Genomic DNA, 24,850 nt, shown 5'->3' with positions numbered 1-24,850 from the left:
TGCGCAGAGTCAGAAGTTCAAGCTTGGATGACAGCAATCTGCAACATGGACTCTGAGTTGACGGCTAATTTGGTCAGGTAGAACCGAGGACTCCAGGAACTGTGTTCTTGAAAGAGAGAAGAGTAACAAGTCCAGAAAACAAATAGTTTACCAAACAGGTGTTTGGGAGTCTTTTAAAAACCATAATTCCCAAGTGCAGAACCCTGTACCAAGCAAGTGAAGGCTGACCCCCAAATCAAGAGCAGGGTCCCTATCTCAGACCTTGACACCAGGAAAACATGTTGTTGTTAAGGTGCCAAGTCAGTTCCAACTCATAGCGACTCTATGCATAACACAACAAAACATTTGCCTGGTCCTGCACCATTCTTACCATCTGTGAGAATAAGCCCATTGCTACTGACACTGCCAGTCCGTCTCATTGGGAGTCTTTCCTCTTTTTTGCTGACTCAGGAAAACATCAAAAACCAAAATCCAACCCACTGCCCTCAAGTTGATTCTGACTCATAGCAGCCCTACAGGACAGAGAGGAACTGTTGCACTGGATTTCCAAGACTGTGATCTCTGTGAAAGCAGATGGCCACAGCTTTCCTCCACGCAGTTACCTGGTGGGTTTGAACTGCTAACCTTTCAAACTTCCAACCACTGCATCATCTCCAATAGAAAGCAAAAATGCATGCTGAGCCTCTATGGGTTGGGATCCACTTGGATAACTTTCTTATCCATTGAGTGTCTGCCTGCTTGGCTTCTCAGTACCCTGTCCTCCTAATCTGTCCCTCACTGGGCCGTCACCTGCTCACTCAGCATTGTACCTCTAGTCCCTGGGTCGACCTGAGCCGTAGTAGGTGCTGGAGTACTGCTTGAGCGAATTGATTTGTGCTCGTTGTAGAGTGGCTACCCATCACCAAAATGATCTGTGAGTCTGTTTAAAACAGTGAGTCTTTACACTGGAATGGCCAAAATTGTTGAAAAGAACCTCAACAGTCGCCTCGGTTTCCATCCCACCTTAGTTTGTGGGAAGAAATCCCTTGTCCTGATGCTAAGTGCCATTGATTCTGACTCATAGCGACCCTGTATGAGGTTTCCAAGGAACGGCTGGTGAGTTTGAACCACTGACCTTGCAGTTGCAGACCACATTGTGGTCCAGTGCTTATTATATAGCACCACACCTAGAGATTATAATTTGATAAATACATTCATGTGCTCACTCTGCAAATACTTGGGGATTAAGTGAAATACTTGACAAACTGGAAGGTATGAAGTGTTGGTCCCAGAGCACCCTGCCAGCTCTGGTGTGTAAACCTCCACCTGTGTGATCTGGTAGGAGCATTAGCCTAAGGGACAGACCTAAGACTGTCCCCTGTTTGGCGATAACCATCGGGGGAAAGGTGTAGTATCGGTGTAACATGTTTGTATGTTGACAAATCCGATCCTGCTCTTGCCTGTGTCTGCTGTGCTCAGAGTTCTAGTCTGGTTAGGTTTCTCTTCCACAGTAGGGCTGACTCCCAGCCAGCAGTGGAACCTTGCCTTTGGTTCGTAGTCAAAACGCAAGATCCATTTTTGAGGTCAGAACAGTTCTTGTATGAAGGGAGGTTTTGTTTATAGTAACCCACCCATCTGATGAGTGTGAGCACTTGGCTAGCCTTTCTGGCGGAAACAGCCCTTTGATCTGTTGCCTGGAATGCATGCCTTTCGCTCCTGACCTCTCTTCTGGGTCAGAGATGTGCCTTTGCCCTCTGCTGGATGTACACCCCCAACTCACATGCACAAATTGACATATACAAACACAGTAACACGCATGCACTCAAATATACACACTCACACAGACACTTTCACACGTACACACACACAAACTTGCACAAACCCTCCATCCGTAGTTGCTTCCCCAAGGAAGCCGTACGTGAGGCCGCCCCACAGATGGTGTTGGATTCTCTGTGAGCTGCTCACAGCTCCTAGCAGTCATCTGGTGGTTAGCTACTTGCCTCTCTGTTTATGGTAAGTGTCCCACAGTTTAATTAGCATATCACTTTCTAATGCATCTACAAGTGTTATTGTATAAAGACATGCTATATAATCTGCCTTCTCTCTCCTCTTCCCAGTGCTCCTGAAGTTCCGCACAGATAAAGGGAGAGACCCCAGTTCTGATACCTGTGGGGAAGATTCTGAGTTGCTGCTCCAGATTCGAAATGATGTGCTTGACTCTCTGGGAGTCAGTCCTAACCTGCTTCCCGAGGACTTTGTCAGGTTGGTCTCCACATGAATCACAGGTTAGCCTGTATAGACACACACCCGTTTCCGTATCTGATTCCGTTTTGGGAAAATCCTTTTTGAAGACCCAACCCCTGAGAAGAAGGCTCTTTGTCACAGTTGGCCAGCTCCCATAGGCTTTTGCCTGTCCGTTGGTGTGCCAATGTATGAAAACCACAGAGAGCTACAGGGTCTGTTTTTTTAAAATATGTGTTTTATAATCACATGGTTTTAAATTTCAAGCAATGTAAATCTACCTCGTGTTCTGCCCTTTCCTCCTTTTACTTCCCATACTCTTTGGGAGGTTTTCAGGCTACTCCACCTTCCCCACTTCTCCTGGTAGCTCTGTGTACTCTGGCATGTGACATACCTGTAGCTGACAACCTGGTCCCTGCCACCTCAGTCATGCCCAGGCATTGCTGTTACATCCTGCTGGCATATGTAACCTTGTGTTTGTCATGTCCATAGGCTAGTGACTAGATAAAGGGGATGCTGCGCCTGAAGGAGGTGGTTTTTGTTTGGCAGGGGTGGTCATGTTGCCCTCCTTATGTGATCCGTCAGTTTATAGCACCAGCAATGTCTCAGCATGGGGCCTGGGATGTTCTCACTCAGGCCAGCCGTCTTTTGCTCTGATGCACAGACAAGTTCAGGTGTTGGGTAGAGAGGTCCAAGGGGGGAACCAGGTCCTGGGCCCCTTTAGAGCAGCACTGGGATTCTCTACTCCCTCCAGCCTTCCTTTGGGAGACTTTGTAAAGTCTGCTGCACTCTGCCACCAGGTTGTAGCCGTAATAACGAAGTAGTGGTTAGGTGCTGTCCAGTCAGTTCCAACTCATAGCAACCTTGTGTGAAGCAGAATGAAACTGCCTGGTTCTGATCATCCTCAGAGGTGTGAGGTGTGAGGTGTGAGGTGTGAGGTGTGAGGCCATTGCAGCCACGTTGCCTTAGTCTATTTTGTTGGCGGTTGTTTTCGTTGGCCCGCTACTTTTTCTTTTTGAGTTTTTATGGTTTGATTTAGTACAAATAAAACTTCTGTACAAGCTGTCTCTTCATGTTCTCTGCACCACCTGTCCGTGGGATTGGTGACTGATGGCCAGTGGACTGTTCTTTCCATGATGGCTTCACAGTTCTGAGAGGAGACACGGCGACACACTTCCAGCATTGGGAGGTGGCCACACAGCAGCAGCACTTCCAGATCCTGGACATTGTGCCCCACGGACTTGGAAAGCTGCTGGACGGCTTCTGCCCTGTCCTCTTGTTGCCCCTATAGCCAGAGTTAGGCATCAAGAGCTGGCTTATCAATCTCTGCACCCTGTCGTTGCTCCTCTGCATCACACTTAATTTTGACCTAACAATTGGCTTGGTGCCGCATGAACTTCTTGGTCTTTTTTTTTTTTTTTTTTTTTAACCATCTTGGGCTTCACCAGGAATCTCAGTGTAGCCATGATGCTTGGTAGGAAATGGCAGCTGCTCTGTAGACTGCACTGAGGAAGAGCTGACCCTTGGCTTTACCAAGCATGATGTCCTTCTCCAGGGACTTGTCCAAAGTCCTGCCATCCTTGCTTCTAAGTAACTTTCTGACTGTACTTCTTCTAAGATTGCTTGTTCTGTCTTTTTTATAAAAAACAACCTGCCTTTGAGTCAATTCCAACTCACAGTGACTGGATAGGACAAAGTAGAACTGCCCTGTAGAGTTTTTGAGTTTATGAAGCAGACGCTTCATCTTTTCCTGTGGAACGGCTGGTGGATTTGAACCACCAACTTTTGGGTTAGCAGTTCAATGCTTAATCCACTGTGCTACCAGGTCACCTATTCTTTTGTCAGTCCATGGTATATTCAATATTTTTTGTTCCAATACTGTCATTCAAAAGCATCCATTCTTCTTCTGTCTTCCTCATTTATTGTTCAGCTTTCACATGCTAATGAGACCAAACTTCCAGACTGAGAATGTCCAGGAAGAAGGACCTGATAATTTTCCCTCCGCCAAAAAAAAATGAAATTAGCCATTGATAACCTTTTGGATAGTAGTGTAATAGTGAAAGCTACAAGTAATTGAGTGAATATTATGTACCATCCACCAAGCTCATTGCTTCGTATACATGGTATCCAAAATCTTCCAAACAATCCAATTTATAGATGAAGAAACTCAGATCAGAGAAGCTAAGTGACTCACTCATGGTTATAGAGCTAATAATTGCACCATTTACCGAAGAGTCTCTGTAGGTTACATGCTCAGACCCAGTAAGCCCCTGAGGTATGTATAATAATTTTCCCGTTTTCTAATGAAGAAACTGAGGCACTCAGAAAAATACGATCACTGGCCCAAGATCTTATTAAGTGACCGGCCAGGATCCTGCTGCAGAGCTCCCTGTGTGCTGGTCGCTGGGAAACTCGGTTTGTTTGTTTCCAGCAATTCCGTTGATTGCACTCACTTCTTTTCCTCGTCCCTTCTTTCTTCACTTCTTCTTGGGAACCTCTGACACTGCTAATGAGGACCAACAGGAGTCTTTGAACCATCCCCCACAGAACCCAGGAGCAAAAAGTGTTGGCAGCAGTGGGGAGGTGCTTTGGGAAGTTGGCAGTGTGTGAGCAGGGCACATGGTACTGTGGATGTGCTCCCCTTTAGGCTAGCTCTGGAAAGGGGAGAGCAAGTGAGAAGTAAGTGCTGCTGTCTGGATTTCCTAGCATTGCAGGGCTAGGTCACCCAGGGATTCATTTCCAACAGGCCCTACCTGGCCATCAATGTGTCCACAGCCTCAACATCTTCCCAGAGCTGGGCACAGGCGCCAGTCCGTGAGTGTGCAGCCTAGTGATTCATTTGGGCACTTAGTGTGAAGAACTACCTGACTGACAGCTTCCCAGAAGAGGAAGGTCCAGCCTTCGGAGCCCTGCTCTCTGCAGACACCGCTTCCCTGAGTCCCGCTTCCCTGAGTCGAGGCCCCATGCGCCCCATGCGCTCCAGCACTCCCTCTTGAGCACCCTTTAACTAAGAGGCATTCAGCCGCCTCTTGAAGTCTGTCTGGGCAACTCATCATCCCTTGCAGATTGCCTGTCACCTCCTCAGAGAGAGCTCGTGCACCAGCCTCTGTTCCCATCATCTTCCGAATATACTTGTGCGACCCTGTGTGTGACTTCGGTGGACTCACTTTTCCAAGAACTCTAATGCTTTTCTGGTTTTGAAGGTACCAGGTGCCTATTGCCAGAAAGTGTAAATAAAAGGGGAGGAAAGGCTTGCCCAGAACCCCACCATTCAGAAGTAGCATTTGCATCTAGCCTCAAACTTTTCATTTACAAGTATCGAAATGGGATCTTACTATGCTTACTCTTTGTGATAGTGTTCTGTTTTCATTATGGTGTGAACCTGTTTGTGTATATTCTTTCTTGGAGTTCTGGTCTGGCTCTGTGGGTTAATGTGCTGGAATGCAAAGTTGGTTTGAACCACAAGGTCTATGGTTCAAGCTCACCAGCTTCTCAGAAACCCTATCCAGGGTCTCTGCGTTGGAACCAACTTGACGGCACTTAACAACAACGTATACTTTCTTGGGAGTCCTGGTGTGTTATTGTAGGATAAGCACGTGTCCGCATGGTTGTTGTGAACAGCAAGATCGGCAGTTCAGACTCATCAGCTGCTCTTCAGAAAGCCTATACAACACCACCAACATATCCTTTCTTAAGGAGCCCTGGTGGCACAGTGATTAAGAGCTTGGCTGCTAACTGGAAGGGTCAGTGGTTTGAACCCACCAGCCGCTCAGTGGGAAAATGTGGCCGTCAGCTTCCATAAAAATGACAGCCTTAGAGATTAGAGACTCTGTGGTGCAGTCCTGCTGTCTTGGAGGGTCACCAGGAGTCAGAATTGCCTCTGGCAGTGGGTTGGGTTTTGATACAGCATGGCTTGTACTTCATGATGTTCTAGGTACGTGGTCATTTATTTTACGACACCTTATATTATTGGATATTTAAGCTATTTTTGGTTTATAAGTACTTTATTAATGTTCATAAATTATACATTTACTATAACTTGATGTTTTTTAAATAAATAAATGTTATAGAAAAATCAGTTAGTACAGAACAAGCTCAAAGATGAAAATGGAAACTGCCCAGAAAAACAACCCTGACAATTTCATTTTATTTAGTGTTGTATCTTTTCTGTTGTTGTTGTTAATTACCGTCAAGTTTGTTCCAACTCATATTAACCCTGTAATCTATTGATTGATTTATTTACTTTCATTCTAAATGTTATTTATATCTTGGTTGTTATTTTTATTTAATATTCCGTACTCCTTGATAGTAAGGGTGACTGAAAAAGAATGCTGCTTTTTTAGGAAGCAGATTTAAGAGAGAAATTTTGGAAAAGCTTGAAGAGCTAATTCTGTCGGACCACACAGTGTTTGCAGGAAGTTCAAGTGAAAACGAGTGAGCACGGCATGCTCTGCAGGTGGATTCAGGCATGGGGACTGTTGTACTTTTTGTCATGAAGGTAGGAGTGGGGGGCACAATGACATGAGATTCTCACATGTAGCTAAGTTCATCGTTGCTCTTGATTCTTGTTGTTAGATGCCCTGTGTCAGCTCCGACTCGTAGTGTCCACCCATGCACAGTCGAACAAAACACTTGTAATTTAGAACAGGGACTGGCAAATTACAGCCCACCTCCTATTTTTGTCAAGAAAAGTTTTATTGGAGTGCCCACATGTGAGTGCTTTTGAGCTGTAATGCAGAGTTTGATTAGTTGCAACAGAGACTGCGATAGGGTGCACAAAGCCCCAAATATTTACTGTCTGGTTCTTTACAGAGGTTTTTCTAACCCCTGATCTAGAATAGTTTTGTATTTTTTGTTTTTTGAAGAGTCTAGACTAGCTGTTTTGTAGAATATCTCACATTCTGGATTTGTGTAATTTCTTGTGGTGTTTATTTTCTCTTTTTTTGTGTGTGTGTGTATGTGTGTGTGTGTGTTTTTTTTGTTTTTTTTTTTTCTTTTTTTAAAGAAATTGACGTACAGTGAAATTCATTCTTGTTTCCTTGTGGTATTTTTAAAATCTGTTACTGTTTATCAGTAGGTGCTGTTTAGTCGGCTTGAACTCCTAACACACTGTGTGCACCAGAACAAAGCATTTGCTGTCCCTGCACCATCCTCATACCATTGGGATTGGGATGTTTGAGCCCATTGCTGCTGCAACTGTGTCAGTCCATCTCATTCAGGGAGGGGGCCTTCTGCTTTTTCACTGACCTTCCACTTTACCAAGCATGAGGTCCTTCTCCAAGGACTGATGATCTCTCTACACAGTAAAATTTCTTCTTTTTGGCTGTGTAGTTGTGTTTGTTGGGGTTTTTTGATACTGTCTTTGAGATTGTTTATTGTTGTTTTTAGTTCTGTGAATTTTGATAAAGGCATGGAATTGTATAACCATCACCACAGTCTAGGCCTCTAACACTTACATCACTCCTGAAAATTCCCTTATGGTGACTCTTATTCTTTTTTTTTTTTAATTTGTCCATACTCTTTATTTATTTATTTATTTAAAGGATTTAATTGTGGATTGAGTGAAAATTTACAGGGCAGATCATCAGTTTTACATTCAACAAATCAAACACCTTGTTTCATTACAATGATTATAATCCCCTCCATGTACCATCAGTTAACAGTATTTCTCTCCATTCACTTCAGCTTTTTTTTTTTTCTTCACGTTTTATTGTGAATTATATGATAGTTTACATGAGAGAACTTTAGTTTTACATTCATTCCACCGTATATCGTTTCATTGCCATGGTTCCAATCCCCTCCATGCATCATCAACCGACCAAAGGGTATACCCTATAAACCTGCCCCCTACACTCCCCCCCCCATTCTTCAGCACACAGTCCCTCTCCCTCTCTGGATCCAAAGTCCCCAGCCGCTTCATCACTCCATGTCATCGTCTCTGCCTCTATCTCAGGCCTCGATGCTTCTCTGGGTATGGTCCCACTCTCGGCTCTTCTCCTTCCTTGCTACAAAATGTCTACCTTTATATTTATAACCCTCACAATCAGTCCTGATAACAGTCATTCACCACTGTATCACAAGTGACCCTTCTGCATTTCATTTCATCAGCTCCGCCTAGACTGGAGATTCTGCCTTCCTCCATGCCCCCTAGCTCTAGGTTCCCTCTTGAAAGCTTGTAAGCCAGTCACTTATTGCCTATGTAGTCCTCCACCCCACCCCACCCCCCATTTGGGTATCCAATGTCCAAGGTGCCCATCTCTGTCTACTCTGTGTGTGGAGGCGGGTGGTGGAATGTTTCTTGCTGTAAGCATTTGTTCCCTCTTTTGGGTAACTGCATCCATAGGTGTAAGTTAAGTTCATCAAATTGTATCAGATCACTCTTTTTTCCCCTCTTCTTTCTTCTCCTGGTTGAGTTCTGATCATCCCTGTTTTTGTTACAAAAATTTCTGCCTTTACAATTGTGACAGTCGCAATTAGTCATGGTAACAATTATTCTCTATTGAATCATACGAATCATATCCCCATCTCTTGTCACCAGACCCATCTAGACAAGATGAAAACTATTCATTGGGGACTCTTTCTTCCCTCCCATATTCTTAAACTAAACACCCTCTTGTAACCTTGTAAGCTAGTCACTTAGGGCCTTTATCACCCCCTCATTTTAGGTAGCCAGTGTCTATAAGTTGCCCATCCCTGTCTACCCTGTGTACAGAGGGCATGGCATTGATACTTGATGTGAAGACTCCTTCCCTCTCTGTTGGTAGTTAGAGTTCATCGAATTGTAGCAATTTATCCTTGTTTCCTTTATCAAACTTTTTTTTTTTTTTTTTGTAATCTTCTAGTCGAGCTCTGATTATCAAATTATTAAGGCTAGGTCAAATGGGTACTCTTTGCAAGTTCGGGTGTTCTTGTGCGAGGTATCTCCCCTCACTTCATATCAGCTGGATGTTTCACTCTCAGCTCTAGCCCTCTGTGGCTATGTCCTTGTCCATGGGCTCAAGTGTCCCCAGGTCTCACCACACTTTGGACCAACCAGCCCTTCCTCTTCTCTCTCTCATCTCCAGGTCAATAGGAAGTCAATGGACTGTGGTTGAATTCAGCCCATTTCTTCATTGCTTACTTTCCCCCTCTTCTACTCACCAGCAGACCAATGTGATCACCAGCAAGCTTACATGTGTGTTCCCTTTGAGTTTTAGTCTTAGAGGGGAGTTTGTCCTGAAGGAACTTGATTGCTTGCCTTGATGGCTTCCTGGCTAACAGCTTGCTTATTCTTGTAGTATCCAGTCATGCTGACATTTTTATTTTGGGTTTTTCCTGATGATCTTTCTTTGAAGATGATACCTTCTATTGCTCTAGCTGTTCCAGGCTGGTCTGCTTGTCCTTGCTATTGGGAATGTCCCACCTTATAAGGTTCTGGATGGGACTCAGGATTCCACCTAAGTTCTTATATACTCTGCAAAGGCTTTGCAAGAGGCCTATTTCGCTAGTCAAGTGCTAGAACCCCTTTTAGGTATTCCAGTCAGTTATAGGCTGAAGACGAGCTTATAGATTTTCTGTAATCATGTTTCCCAGCATTCCTTTTTATCCCACTCAAGTGTCTGTTTTACAGTAGTAGGGAAGGGAAATTCATAAGACAGTCAAGCATTATTTTCCCTCTTCAAACTATGCCTAGATCCCTGTATCCCAGAGCCCTGTTATTACAAGGTTGAGTATGCATCACTATTTACCTCTGTCCCACTTAGGCCATGCAAACCTGTCTCAATGTTCCCTATCTATCTTGTTCTTCCACCTCCTCTCCCTTCTTGTATTGCCCTCCCCAACACTTGAACTAAACCCCCAACCCCAACCCCACTGTTGTGGTTACCTTATATTCCATTAACTCTTCCCTCCATTTAAGACAGTCTGTTTTGTCCTGTAGTCTACCTGACCTTCTTACCACCTGGATCTCTGTTCCTCTGTGTTTATCTTCTTTCACATTGTAATTGTTTTGATCATTATACTGACCTCCCAGATCCTCTGTTCTTATCATTTTATTCTGTTCTTGACTCTTCCATTTATCAATTGAGTTCTGGGATGTGCTGCCACGTATGTCATTCTCTGGTTGTTGTCTGTTTTTGGTGGTTCTCAGTCCACAGAACTTCCTTTAGGATGTTTTCATTGCAGGCTTGGCTTTGGTAAAATCCCTTAGCTTCTTGTTTATCCTGGCATGTTTTGATTATACCTTCGTATTTGATTGACAGCTTTGCTGGGTAGAGGATACTTGGTTGGCAGGTTTTTTTTGTTTGTTTGTTTGTTTTTTGTTTTTTAATCTTTCAGGGTTTTATATATGTCTCCCTATTGCCTTCTTGCCTGCATGGTTTCTGTTGAGAGATGTGAGCTTAATCTGATTTGCTTGCCTTTGTATGTTACACTTCTCTTTTCCCTGCTTTCAGGATTCTGTCCTTATCTTTGATTTTAGAGAGCTTGATTATTAATATGTCTTGGTGATTGTCTTTTAGGGTCTATCCTTTCTAGGATTCGTTGAGCTTCTTGAATACTTACCTTTTCAATTTTCAGGATGTTAGGGAAATTTTCTTCCAGAAGCTCTTCACCTATCTCCTCTGTGGGCTTGTGTGATTCTTCCTGTTCCAGAATGCCGATAATTCTTAAGTTATTCCTCTTCATGTTGTCCAACATGAATCTTAGACGTCTACTTCTTCAGATTTTTTATTGTTTTTTGTGTTTGCTCTTCTATCTTAGTAGTGTTGAGAGATTTATCTTCTGGCTCACTAGTTCTGGCTTCTATCTCTTCAATTCTACTCCTTTGCCCTTTCAATGTATTGTCCATTTCTGCTGTTCTATTATTAATCGTTTGGACCTCTTTCTGTAGGTTTTGAATTGTTTCCAATATTGTATCTATTTTATTTGATTGTTCTTGTAGTGCTTTCCTGATGTCTTCCTTATTTTTCTGAACTCCATTGTATAGTGTTTTGATACATTTTATAATCATTTTTCTGAATTCCTTCTCAGGCATTTCCAAAGCCTGCCCATCTTGCAGTATGGAGTGTATGTCTACTTCCAGCTCATTTGCCTCAGTTACTTTATATCATTTCTGAGCTTGTGTGCTGATATGGTCATCTGTTCTGTTTCTGGGACATATTTAGGAGTTATCTGTGGCCTTAATACTTAGATGGGTGTGTATGCTGGTATTTTTTATGCTTTCTGATTGTCTCTAGGTAGATGTGATCAGTAGATGGGCTTCCCTTTTCACTCTTCTTCCTTAGAAATTTCAAGATGTCACTGTTGGTCGTTGTGACGTAACTCAGGATTTAATTTTCAGCGTATTTCCTTTTTAGTCTGCCTGTCCCACTCCACAACCCCTGATCAGACTTTTTTTCTAGTTATAAACAGTTCAGGGCCAGCTGTGGCTGTTTTGCACTGCTGTTTGGTTTTAAGTGGAAACTTTCACTTTACATTTCGAGGGTATGTGTGCACATGCATAGTAGAACCCTCCGGGGGTGGGGATGGGGTGTGCACTATCTCAGGCATCCCGTTTTGTCAGCAGAATGGAGGTGCGTAGACAGCTAGAGACCTATGAACAGATAGGAAGAAAAAAGAACGTCCACTCCTTTTTTTCTAAGGTTCTGTCAGGCATCCGTGGCTGCTCTGAGACTTCCCCCCCCTGCTTGGTCTCGCGCAAGATGGTGGCTCAGCAGCTGAGCGTCTTGAATTAGAAAGCAATAGATTTCTTGTTTCTGCTACGAATTCCCCTAGCTATAAGCCTTCCAACCTTCTAAATATTCCTTTATTCATGGTTCAGAGTTCTGGCACCATCCGCTGAGCCTGCTTGGTCCTGTATTCTGTGTTATTGCTGACGGAGCTCCTCACTGTACGTCTACTCAGTCCGCCATCTTGTTTGTTCTCCTGTGGTGCCTCTTATTGTCCCATCAGTCCCTCCCCACTCCCAGCTGAAGACCTGATCTCTGTCCCTGGAGTTCTCCCTGTTCTGTAATGCCATAAAGGAGGAGCCATTCCGTGTAGGGTAGAGCCTTGCCAGTCTGGCTTCCTTACTTAGTATTTGAGGTTCATTCATATTGTTGTATGACTCAGTCAGTTCCTCCGGTTTTTCCCTGAGTGATGGTCTACTGGAGTTCTGATGTGGCACTCTAGAATAAGCATGTGACTGCAGGGTTGGCAGTTCAAACTCCCTGGCCGTTCCTCAGAAACCCTATACAGGTTCGCTATGAGTCGAACCAACTTAACAGCACTTCCCAACAACAGTCTATTGCGTGGCTATACCAGAGTTGCTCTCTTCACCAGATGAAGGACATTTGAGTTGTTTTCAATTCTTGGCAATCATAAATAACTAAAGCCTTTGAAAATGCTAATGTGTTGGGGTTTTTGTTTTTTTTTTAGAATTTAGTCATACTTTTGTGTGTGTGTGTGTGTGTGTGTGTGTGTGTGAATTATGTGATCATTTACATGGGAGAACATTAGTTTCACATTCATCCTGTCATATATCCTTTGATTGCCATGGTTACAATCCCCTCCATGCATCATCAACCAATCCAAGGGTATATCCTACAAGCCTACCCCCTGGTCATCAGCACAGAGCCCCTCTTCCTCTCTGGTTCTGAAGTCCCCAGGCTAATGTGTTTTTGTGTGAAAAGTTTTCATTTCTCTTGAGTTTGTGTTTCTGGGATTGCTGGGTCGTGTGGCAACTTGGTGTTGAACATTTTGAGAAATTGCCCAACTCTTTTCCTGCCTTCTTCACATTCTTCCAGCAATGTCTGAGGGTTCTCATTTTCCTGCATCCTTACCAACAGTTATTTGCTGTCTTTTTCATTTTAGCCTTAGTGGGTGCTAAGTGGTATCTCATTATGGTTTTGATTTGCATTTTCCTCATTGTATGGCTATACTCCTGGTGTCATGCTGTAGAATGCGCACTGGACTGTGAACCACAAGCTCGTAGGTTCAACCCAACCAGCTGTTCATTGGAAACTGTACAGGGTCGCTCTGAGTCCGAATTGACTTGAAAACACTTAACACAAATCACAACAATAATGATAAGGAGCCCTGGTGGAGCTATGGAGTAAAGTCTGGACTGCTAACCACACATCGGTGGTTCAAGTCCACCAGCAGCTCTGAGTGCAAAAGATTTATGGTCACAGAAACCCTGTATTAAGTTGCTATGAGTTGGAACTGACTCATTGGCACTTAACAACGTGTTGGAAGAAGTACAACCAGAATGCTCCTTGGATGCTGAGATGTCCCAGACTTCTTCTCTCATACTTAAGACATTCTCAGGAGGGACTAGTCCCTGAAGAAGAAGGACATCATGCTTGGTAAAGTGGAGGGTCAGAGCAAAAGAATAAGACCCCCAATGAGATGATTGGCGCAGTGGGCTCAAGTGTAGCAACAGTTGTGAAGTTGGCACAGGAGCAGGCAGTGTTTTGTTCTGTTGTGCATAAAGTCACAATGAATTGGAACCTATTCAATGACATCTAACAACAAACAACAGTGGTGTTGAACATCTTTTCATGTGTTTATTAACTGTGTCTGTATAGCTTCTCTGGAGAAATATCTGTTCAGATCCCTTGCCTATCCTTAATTGCAAGATTTCTTTATATATTGTGGATACCTGTTTCTGTCCAATCAATTCCAGTTCATGGTAGCCCACTTTGTTAGACTGGTAGGACAGCCTCTGGAGGGTTTCCTTGGCTCTAATCTTTACAGAAGCCATCGAGGTGTTGCTGGGTGGGCTCAAAACACCAGTCTCAAAGTTAGTCGTCAAATGCTACCAAGAGACCTATACTCCAGAAAGTCACATATGAAATAATGTCATTTGTAAATGCTTCTCCCATTCTGTGGGTCTTCTTTTTACTTACTTAATGGTATCTTTGAAGTATAAACTTTTAAAATTGCGATAAAGCTCAATTTGTCTATTTTTCCTTTTGTCACACGTACTTTCGATGTCATAGCTAAGAAATTATTGCCTAATCCAAGGGTACTAAGACTTACAGTGATACGTCTAGGAATTGTATAGTTGTATCTATAACATTTAAGGCTTTGGTCCATTTTTAGTACATTTTCATATAGTAAAACGTAAAAACTTGAACCTGTCAGAGAAGGAAAATTCAAATCTTTTCCACTAAAACAAGTGATAGGAAAGCGGTAGGATTGCAAAGACAGACAATTTGCAAGACCTGGAAAAACAAGACAGTTCTGCCAAATTTCAGCTCTCACAGGTTTCACTGTGTGCTAGGATTTGCCTCTGGAAATCCATCTGGCCAAGCACCACTTTTTAAAAAGACGATGCTTTTCCCGTGGCTCTCTTACTGAAAATCATTTGATCGTAGTGGGTGCTGCAAGACAAACACTGGACTGCTAACTGTAATATCAGCAGTTCAAATCCACCAGCCGCTCCTCTGGAGAAAAATGAGGCTTTCTGCTCTTGGAAAGATTTCCAACCTTGGAAACCCTCCACAGTGAGTTGGGCTTGCCTTGATGGCAGTGGGTTTGATGTTTTCTTTCTAAACTCTCAGTTGTGTTCCTTTGATTCTATCCTTAGGTTCCTATCACACTGTCGTCTTGCTGGCTGTAACTTTGTGGTCAGTTAGGATACATCAGGAAGTGTGAATTCTCTTACTTTACTGTTCTTTTCAAGGTTTTTTTCCCTCTCTGGGTCCCTTGCATTCCCATATGAGCTTGAGGATCAAGTTGTCAATTTCTGCAAAAAAGGCAGCTACAATTTTGATAGGAACTTGGATTGAATACGTAGATCAATTTGAGGCGTACTCACATATTAGTATTAAATCTTTTGATCCATGAACATAGGATGTGTGTTTGTTTAGATCTTTTCTTCATTTCTTTCTACAATGTTTCGTAGTTTCCATGTACAATTCTTTCACTTTTTTGTTAAATTTTTCTGAATAATAATACTCTGCTTTAATTTCATTTTGCAATGTTCATTGCTGTGTAGAAGCACAATTAGGCTTTGTATATTTATCTTGTGTCCTATAACCTTGCTGAATTTATTTAGTAATTTTAGTAGGGTTTTTTTGTGGGTTTATTTTCTATGTACAAGATATGTCATCCTTGAATAGAGATAGTATTGCATCTTCCTTGCTAATCGAGATGTCTTTTTTCTTTTTCCTGCCTTAATTGCCCTGGCTCAAACTCCCAATATAGTGTTGAATAGAAAAGGTGAGAGCTGACATCTGCTCTTGTTCCTGATCTTAGAGGGGAAACATTTGGTCTTTCACCGTTATGTTGTTAACCAAAAAACTAAGCCTGTTGCCATTGCATCATAGCAACACTTTAGGACAGAAACCCATTGGGTTTGCAAGAAGCAGATTGCCTCATTTTTCTCCTGCAGAGTGGTTGGTGGGTCAAAATGCGAACTTTTCAGTTAGCTACCAAGCATTAAGACTCTGCTACTGGGGTTCGATCAAGTGTGATGTTAGCAGTGAGGTTTTTGCAGATGCCCTTAATCAAGTGGAGGTCATTTCTTTCTCTTCCTAGTTTGTTGAGTGTTAGTGTGATTTTGTCTAATTGGGTTTTTTTTTTTTTCCTTTCTTTTCTGTATTGCTTAAGATGATCATACAGCTACTGCCCTTTATGGTACCGGGCTGATGAACTTTCTAGAGCTTTGAACCAATTCAGACATAGTGAACCAGTTCAAACATGAAACTTATGGTCAGCATAGTGAAATCAGAATAGATCTGATTTTGTAAGATGTGGGTATACTGGAGTGATTATTAGAATGGGAAAAATTACAGGTCAAAGCCCTGGAATGGGGAACTTGGAAAAGGTATATAGTGAATCCTTTCAGGCACTTGATGCAGGAGATTGGGTTATTGCCAGGACTGTGGGCACTGGTGGCCACTGTCTTTGAGTGGAGCACTGTTTCCAACTCTGCTGGTCAAGAGATTTGGTTGCTATGCAGCAAGCATGCTGCCTTTTTTTCTAAGAGGAATATCAGGTTTCTAATGAGCATCAATCCATGATTTTTCTTGGTCCAGATTTTTGGTACACTAATTTGAGTTGGTTCCTGTTTCACTTTGTCAGCCGTGACTGAACTGGGAAGAACCAAGTTAAAACCCTGGGATTTTCATTTGTTAAACCCACCTTGTATTCCTGGCATAAAGCCCATTCAGTCATAGCATATAACACCCCCTTCAGATGTACACAGCAAAACAGACACCAGCTCAATAGTCTATCTATGTGCAGTTCATTGGCCTCGCTTGCATTCTTCAAGTTGTGCGGCCGGTCTCACATCCTCCTCCTTTTCCAAGGTGCTCCTCTTTCACTACCTGAAATTCACTGCCCCCTAAGTTCTTGTGTATCTTGTGAATTGCTGTTGTCAACTTGACTCCATATGTTGTTGTTGTTAAGTGCCATTGAGTCGATTCCGACCCATAGCTACCCTGCATAGGGTTTCCAAGGAGCAGCTGGTGAGCTTGAACCACCGACCTTGCAGTTCAAATGACTTTGCATTCTGGCACATTAGACTACAGCGCCACACCAGGACTCCATATAGTTAGATCTTAGAAGAGCACAATGTTTGTTTACTAATTAAACTACACTATGTTTGGTGTTAACAAGACTTAAGAGGACATTTTTGGTTTTAAGTTTTAAAGATTATCTCAGAGATAGGTAATCCTTTTTATATGGTCCTTATTCACTTTGCTAATATTTTGCTGAGGTGATAAACTTTTAAGAGAAAAAAAAAGCAGAATATTTAAATTGTGTAGGTATGAATAGAGGTGGGGGGTTTTTGTTTTGTTTTTGATTTAAAGGAACAATCCCACATTTAGTCTTATGACCAGTAGGATTTTGAGTGATTAGTGTTTCTTTGGTAGAGTTCTGTAGCAGACTTTTCTAAGCAGCAGGAGGAAACATTGCCTCTGTGGTTTAACCAGAGTAGATGCGATGCTCTTGTCAGAGTGAGGGAACTGAAATGGAAACAGCCTTTCTGGAGGACCTTTTGGCAATTAGTATCAAAACCCAACAATTCTGGATTTAGGCATTTGTCTCAAAGTATTATCTGAACACCTATGCTAATGTGTGGTTGTTGTATTGAACAGCATAAATATCGATAAGTTGCGAAACAGAGAGAATGATGACTTAATACTTCAAGTAGTCCCTAACTTACACGCTTTCAAGTTACAGTGGACCACGCTTATGATCTTCTTTTTTGGCCTACGTAATGGTGTTCCTGGAGAAGCAGGAAATGCCAGTGTTGAAGCTATAAGTTTGTGTATAATTTTCCAAACCTCAAAGACAAATGTAGACAAAAAAAAAAAAAAAGACAAATGTAGATCAGATTTATGAAGATACTGAGAATAAAAGGCAATAATTATGAAAACTAAATAAAGCAAAATCAAGTGGTATCCAACAGAGTAGAATTGTAAATCAAGGACCACCCTTCCAGTAAAGAAACCCAAAAGAGCAGGAACTTGACGGGACTACTATGGTTTTCCAAGTCTTGCAAGCTTTCTGATCTTGGCACAGGGTCCAGTCCTACCCCTTTTTTTTAGTACTTGCTATTAGTGGTAATTGGAGTCCTGCTGTAGCACTGTGGGTTAATGCGCTGAACTGCAAAGTCGGCGGTTCAGTGGTTCAAGCTCACCAGTAATTCCTCAGAAACCCTATACAGGATCACTATAAGTAGGAACCAACTCAACAGCACTTCAGGCCATCGCATGCTTTACTGTATTCATCAGTAAAATGATACCTGTGTAAGTACCTGTGTAACTACAGAGTGCACTCTGAAAGCCTGTGCGAGGCTGCTCGGGAAAGCCTTTCTTCTGGCTGCTCTGTCCAGCTTTGTACCTTTGCAGCCAGGGGTGGGAAGTGGTGGAGGAATGTGTCTACTCGGAGGTGATGGGGGAGCAGCAGGTGACAGGACCTGCTAAAGTTTGCCCTCCAAGGGCTGTGGTCTGGCCTAGAAGAGCTGCTTTCTATGTGGGTCACCAAGCCTTTTCTGTCCCCATGCTTTCATTTCAGGCCCCCATTTTCCAGGCTGCTTGCATGTCAATACAGGCCTGCCCCCTGCCATTTGTCTGAGAGGAACATGGAGAGCCCACCGCCCGGGCTGGGTGAGAAGAGAATGGAGAGAATGTGACCAGGCCATTGAAACATCTGATATTTGGAGGAGCTTATTTTTAGGAAGCACAGATATAGTCTTCCCTTACACTGAAAAACAAAAAAGAAAATATCGTGAAACAATTCCTGTTTCCCAGAGTTCAAAGTTCTTTCCAACTACTCTCTCAGCCCTAGATCCGATTTCATTTCCACAGCTGGATGCCAGCATCATGTCACTCTGTGGAGTGACTCCTGGGGGCAGAAGATGTTTGCACTCAGGGCCTCTCCTGTCCTCTAGGTACCTTCTCACTCCCCTTCTCTTTCAGGTACTGCTTCTCCGAGATGGCCCCTGTGTGTGCCGTAGTTGGCGGGATCTTGGCGCAGGAGATTGTGAAGGTAAAGATCCACATAGAGCAGAGGAGAGCTGACCCACCACAGTGTAACTTTGTTGGTGGGCAAACCGAGACCCTGCTCTGTTCTCTCCTTCCTGCTGTTCCTCCTCCACTGCATCCTGGTGGCCATGAGGCCGCTCCAAGAATGGCTCCCAGAGCGCTGGCTGAGGCTGCTGGTTCATAAGCCACAGGGGGGCCTGAGCACCTGTGGGTTTCGTAGTCTATGATGAGAGCGGCAGTCGTAACCAATGACATTTGGAGAAAGCCCACCAGGTAGCAGACGTGTTGTTCACCTGGATGAGCTCATATCATGAGGTGGAGCTGTGGGGCCCCTAGTTGAGGGGGTAGGAGCTGGCTGCCCCCACTGGTGAGTGGCAGAGCCAGGAGTGGAGTTCTGTGGCCCTGTCTCAGGTGGTGCCCTCAGTGACTCCTACGCCGGCCACTGGCCCCAAACCCTCACCTTCAGCTGTGTGTGGATGCGCGCACGCGTGCACACACACACTGAGAGCCACCCCCTGGATTGTCCATGTGGGATGGAGGTAGGGGGTCGAGACAGGTGCTCCGGCCCCATGGTTGGCAGTGGCCTCTGCATCCACACCCGCGCCCCTCACACGGCCCCTCCTTCCTGCTGCTGGGACAGCTGCTGCCCGCATCTTGTTTCTGTTTATCCCAGACAGCCCGCCGACTCTGCATTCTTGGTTGCTGGGTGTGTTTGGAATCTCCCCCTGCCCTCCTCATGTTTGGGAAACACTTTACCTTTCGCCCCGTGTTCACCCCGTGCCCTGATCTCTTGTCCATGCCATTCCCCCTGAGTTAACGTCAGGCCACCCTGCAGCCAGCTGACTGTCTCCCACTCCTCTCCCTGCTCTCCTGAGGGGCCTCTGAGCACCTCTAGGGAGGAGAACAGCAGAGAAGTCAGAGGGCAGACGTAGCCGTCTGTTCCCTGGAGTCTTCTCCTGCCTTCCCGACACCACAGCTGGATCCAGGTCCTCCCAGGCCTGTCCTCTGTAACCTGGGCTATAGGAATGCAGCACCCCCAGTACCAGCAGCAACTCTTGACTGAGCACTGACCATGTGCCAAGCACAGGACAAGCCTGATGGCATTTCACTCCCACCAAGATCTAGCAGGCAGGGACCACATGGTGGTCTGCTGTGGATGGGAGCTCCGAGAAGCATGCCTTTGATCCAAGGCCCCAAAGCCAGGAGGTAGCTGAGAATCCATACCCGCAGAGCTGGCTATCCTGGCCTCCCCAGAATTCTGCCCTCTGCCCCTCTCCAGAAGCCTCCTATTTTCTGTGACGTATGGGCACTGTGGGTCTGACCCTGCTCTCTGCCCATCTCAGCAGACTCCAAATAAACCTGTAGCTTGGTTCTGCCCTCTTCCTCTCTGCCCCTGGCCTGGAGTGTCTTGTGCTTCATCTCCAGTGTCCATGCAGCTGATGCTGATTGTTAAATACGGATGTAATTATGTAGGTTATAATGTAAATTAATTCAAATAGGCATATAGCAACTGAGCCTGTGCTATAGTCACCATGCACTGACTGCCACGTTCTCAAACGTGCCACATAGCAGCATCCTTAACTCCCGGCATAGTAGATACTCAGACATCGTCCTCAGCCACACCGATAGATCACTCGGCGTGTGGATGTCATTGTTCACATTTTACAGATGAGGAAACAAAACATGCCCGGTGTTCAGTTCAAGGAGTGCAGGGTGTTTAGGGTACGTTTGTGAGCTTGTAAACTAGCCTCTTCCTTATGAACAATAGCATAGTGCTCCATGGGGCCACAGCCCCAGTCCAGCCATGGGCCTCAGCAGTGACCTCTCTCAGTGGTGGCTCTTAGTTACATTTCTGCTCTCTTTGAAAACCCGTTGACCTCAGGAAACCCTTTCCCCAGAAACACGCAGTTACACACGTCTCAGCATGTCATTTCCGGGATTCTGGGCCCATCAGAACAAGGTCTCTTTCCCATCTGTTGTTCTGGGCCATCCAGTGGTAGGTAAGTTGCTGTCCCCAGGGAATGCACCCTTGAAAGGGATTGTTAGCTGTATCAGTAGACTAGTCATAAATCATTATACTGCCGTTTGCCAAACAGCCTTACTCTGCGCGAGGCACCATCTTAGATACTTGGTGTACGTCACTGCTGCTCCAGGAATGTGCATCTGTGATTCTTGGTCTGCGTAGGGAGAGCAGGTTCCAGGAGGCTGGCTGAGCTGCCCCAGAACGCCCGCTGAGAAGGGACCGAGAGCATAGAGTAGGATGGCCAAAGCTGTACTCAGACACAGCCAGGTGTCCCCGCCTGAGAACCAGTGCTCTTAGACTGCTTTTAGAACCTTTTTTTTTCCTTTCCCCATTTCTGTATCCCTGTTATATTAAAGCACTTGGCTGACCTCTCGTTTTCTCCCCAGGCCCTGTCTCAGCGGGACCCTCCTCACAACAACTTCTTCTTCTTTGATGGCATGAAGGGAAGTGGGATAGTGGAGTGCCTCGGCCACAAGTGAGCCGAAGACTCGACAGACCCCTAGCGCATCCAGAGATACCCCTGCCCCATCCCCCAAACAGGCAGCTCAGGATGGAGAAAATGAGGCCACTGGACCCATCTGCACCACTTCCTGCCAGCGCAGAGATTGTGCCTTCCGCTCACCAGCAGCTGCTGAGCAAGGGACTGGGGACTGACTGTCCCCATTCCAGTGCTGTGGACCTGCGTGCCAGCCCCAGACCTGCCAGTTCCCCTGAGTACAGTTCACCTCAAAGCACCCTCTGTCACCTCCCTGCCGCACCTGATGCTGTCACTGCTCCACCAGCCCTCAGGGACCGCCAGCCCTCAGGGACCGAGGCAGCAATCCCTACCAGGAAGCAGTGTGGCGCCCTGTTGCTTAGGAGTCCCTGACCCGTCCTCCTTGGACCTATTCCCTACTTGATGTCACATAGCAAGGAGTGGGACTTCAGGTGGGGAATACAGCCCAGGCCCGATGAAACGCTTGTGGAACCAAAGTTCCAAATTCAGACAGGTGCCTTTAGAGAGGAAAAAACCCGGCCTGGTGGAATGGCTCTCCACAGTCCCAGAAAACAACAGGTGCCATCTGCTGCACTAGTCTTGAAGTTTTCATTTAGGATTAGTGGGCTTGGGAAGACAGGAAATGTTAGCCAGCCCCCAGGGCTCTCAGGGGAGACTCTGTGAACAGAGGTCTACTGGAGGCCTTGTTTACGAATGCCAGCTCCTGGGCTCCCCCCTAGAGAGGCACCTCCCTTGGGGCTGAGCGGGGTTAGGGTGTTGTCCTCTCACAGCCCCCCCCATCACTAGGCCCAGCCCACAGGAGGAGCAGTTAAGCCGTTGTCAGCCCTTCATTTACTCCCGAATTGTAACCGTTCACGTTTTACATGTTTTCTACACTTTACTTCGTTCTTTCAAAAGGAAGGAGAATAGAAATAAAATCGTTTGGGTTTTGGATTTTTTTTTTTTTTTTTCACATTAGAACCTGTGTCTGACAGGAGCGACCCTCCTGCTTGACGTTTTGTGGCTGCTGCTGTTAAGTGCCTTTGAGTTGGTTCAGATTCATCTTGGCCCGGTGTAGAGTTTCTGAGGCATCTGGGGCTTATCCTACAGGACCTGAAGAAATGCCACCGTGTACCCTGACAGGACTTGTGGTCCCTCCCATCAGTTCCCATTCTGGAGGGTAATGCAGCAGGAGCTAGCTAGACTGCAGGTTCCAGAAGGTAGAAAGCTTGGGCTAAAGTTTTTACTGTGAACTGAGTGATAGTTTACATGGAAGAACATCGGCTTTATACCATTGTTTCATTGCAATGATTACAATCTCCTCTGTGCATCATCATTCAACAGTATTTGCCTCCATTACCTCTGTTTTATTTTTTGGGGGCAGGGGGTAGCGGAGATGTACACAGAAACACTCAGGAACACTTAAACAACCAAAGGGCACATTCTGCAAGACTGCCTCCTGGCCGCCAGCACCCATACCCTCTTTCCATGCGTCCAGAGTCCTCAGCTGCTCTCTGTCTCCATGCCCTCATCTCTGCGTCTGTCTCTGGTGTGGCTTGCTTCTCTGGATAGGGTCCCACATTCTGCTTGTGCTCTCCTCCCTTGATGGTCTTAGGGTCCCCCATTTTTGTTACAAAACTTTCTACCTTTACAGTTGGGACAGTCGTAATTAGTCATGTTAATAATTACTCACTATTGAATCAAGACTCTTATCCCCATCTCTTTTCACCAGATCCATCTAGAAAAGATGGAAACTATTCAGTGGGGTCTCAACCTTCCTCCACACAACCTTCCTCCACACACTTAAGCTAAACTCCCTCTTGAAAACTTGTAAGCCAGTCACTTTATGCCTTTATCACCCCTCATTTTAGGTAGCCAGTGTCTGAGTTGCCCTGACTGACTCTTGAGTAACTCAGATAATAGTGACTGTCCTCAGTGGCCAGAGTTAGAATAATGATGAGGAGGGGCTGAGGTCACCTTCTGTTCTGTGTGTGTGCTGTGCAGTTCTCCCTGCTGGGCCTTGCTCAGAGGAGAGGGGGGCCATGGTCCCATTGCAGACTTGTCGTTAAGTGCCTTCTTTTGAGTCCGTTCTGACTGATAACAACTGTAGGGTTTCCAAGGAGCAGCTAGTGAGTTTGAACCTCCAACGTTGTGGTTGAAACGGACCTTGCAATCCAGCGCATTAACCTACAGCACCACACCAGGACTCCATTGCAGAGTTAATGTTGTAGAAATAACCAGCCTCTCAAGTCTCCCATAGCTAGAGAGGGACAAGCTTTCACTGGGATACTCATTTCTCTGCTCAGCAGCCCAAGTTCATCCCAGAACCCCACTCAACTTGTGCTTCTTGATGTCCAGTTGTGGGGGTAGGAGGGGGCTGCCCACTCTGACCTAACTGCCAACCTTCCCGTTTGAACTCCCCACCATGAGAGGTACAAACTGGTCTGGGGGTGAGGGGGCACGATTGCCCACCCTTCCCATCACCCCACTTCCACCTGGGTGAGGATAGGGCTACCAGACACTGCTGGGTGGCGGGGATCCCTTTCTGGGTCCATTAAATACAGAAGCAGGGGCCCTGAAGTCAGCCCCTTGGATCTCATCCCAGGTTATAACATTGGAACTAGATTCCCTCCCTTCCCTTTGCAATGTGGCCCCTTTGTCACAAGAGGGAGCAGGTGGGTCTGGATGCTTCAAAAGCTCTTCAGTGTCAACTTCCCTGAGGCCTTTCTAACTTTTCCACCCTTGTCCCTCTAATGGCAGGCACTGAGTCATCAGAATAGAGACCCCTCTCGGGAGTCTGGGGGAGGGGAGGAGTAGAAGGCTGCCAACCCCAGGCAAGAAGTGCCTGTATTCTCCTGCCTTCAGATTTCTTATTCTCCCATAGTGCACGCTCATGTTAAGAAAATGGGTTTCCCAGAGACTAGAGGAGCCCAAGGCCGTGGCCTTAAGTCACACTTCAGGACTGAAACAACTCACCAAGTGGCTCAACTTTCAGCCAAACAATCGATAGCTCTATAAGAAACGTTGTTGTTGTAAAGTGCCTTAGAGTGGGTTTTGACCCATAGTGACCCTGTATAGGGTTTCTGAGGAGTTACTGGTGAGCTTGAACCGCTGAACCGCCGAACTTGCAGTTCAAACTGCCCTTGCAATTCAGTGCATTAACCCACAGCACCACACCAGGACTCCAAGAGGACAGTAAAACTCTTGCAAGATTCATACTTCATTGAGATCAAAAGAGTAGCTTTTGCCTAAGGGCAAAGGAGAAATGGAACCAGTAAGCAGCTGGGTAGTGGTGAGATATGCATGTTGCAGTGTGGGGATTGCAAGCAATGCCATGAAACAAAATGTATGAACTGTTGAATGGAAAACTCAACTGACTGTAAACCTTCACACAATTCATAATAAAAAGTTGAAAATGGCATTTTCCCAAAGTCTCTGGGAAACTGCACAGTGATTATCCTGTGGCATCTGGTACCTCCAAGAGGCATATAGTCCATTCGAGAAAGAGGCTCTCATCCAAGAAGGTAACAAACATGCCTGGTTGAACCACTTTGAGATGCAAGATGCAGGAATGATCAAGTGAAAGAAAAGGAGAACTAGCTTTTACTGGGGGTTAGGATTCTCTACCCCATATCATATACTTAGGTTGCCCCTGATGTGTAAGAACTAAAC

The 24,850-nt window shown here is 45.2% G+C and overlaps 1 protein-coding gene across 1 annotated transcript in view; it reads left to right on the top strand.

Moving 5' to 3' along the window:
* Positions 1-21,182, top strand: part of SAE1 (SUMO1 activating enzyme subunit 1) — an 88,841-nt gene extending 67,659 nt beyond the window's left edge. Inside the window, exons 7-9 of the mRNA XM_006868240.1 lie at positions 2,097-2,241; positions 18,615-18,684; positions 21,090-21,182. Coding sequence (XP_006868302.1) covers positions 2,097-2,241; positions 18,615-18,684; positions 21,090-21,182 — 308 coding nt within the window. The remainder of the gene's footprint in view (positions 1-2,096; positions 2,242-18,614; positions 18,685-21,089) is intronic.
* The last annotated feature ends 3,668 nt before the right edge of the window (positions 21,183-24,850 follow it).

The sequence above is a fragment of the Chrysochloris asiatica genome, unplaced genomic scaffold (assembly GCF_000296735.1).
Source record: "Chrysochloris asiatica unplaced genomic scaffold, ChrAsi1.0 scaffold00116, whole genome shotgun sequence".
Lineage (NCBI taxonomy): Eukaryota > Metazoa > Chordata > Mammalia > Afrosoricida > Chrysochloridae > Chrysochloris > Chrysochloris asiatica.
This window is presented reverse-complemented; position numbering and strand designations above follow the sequence as displayed.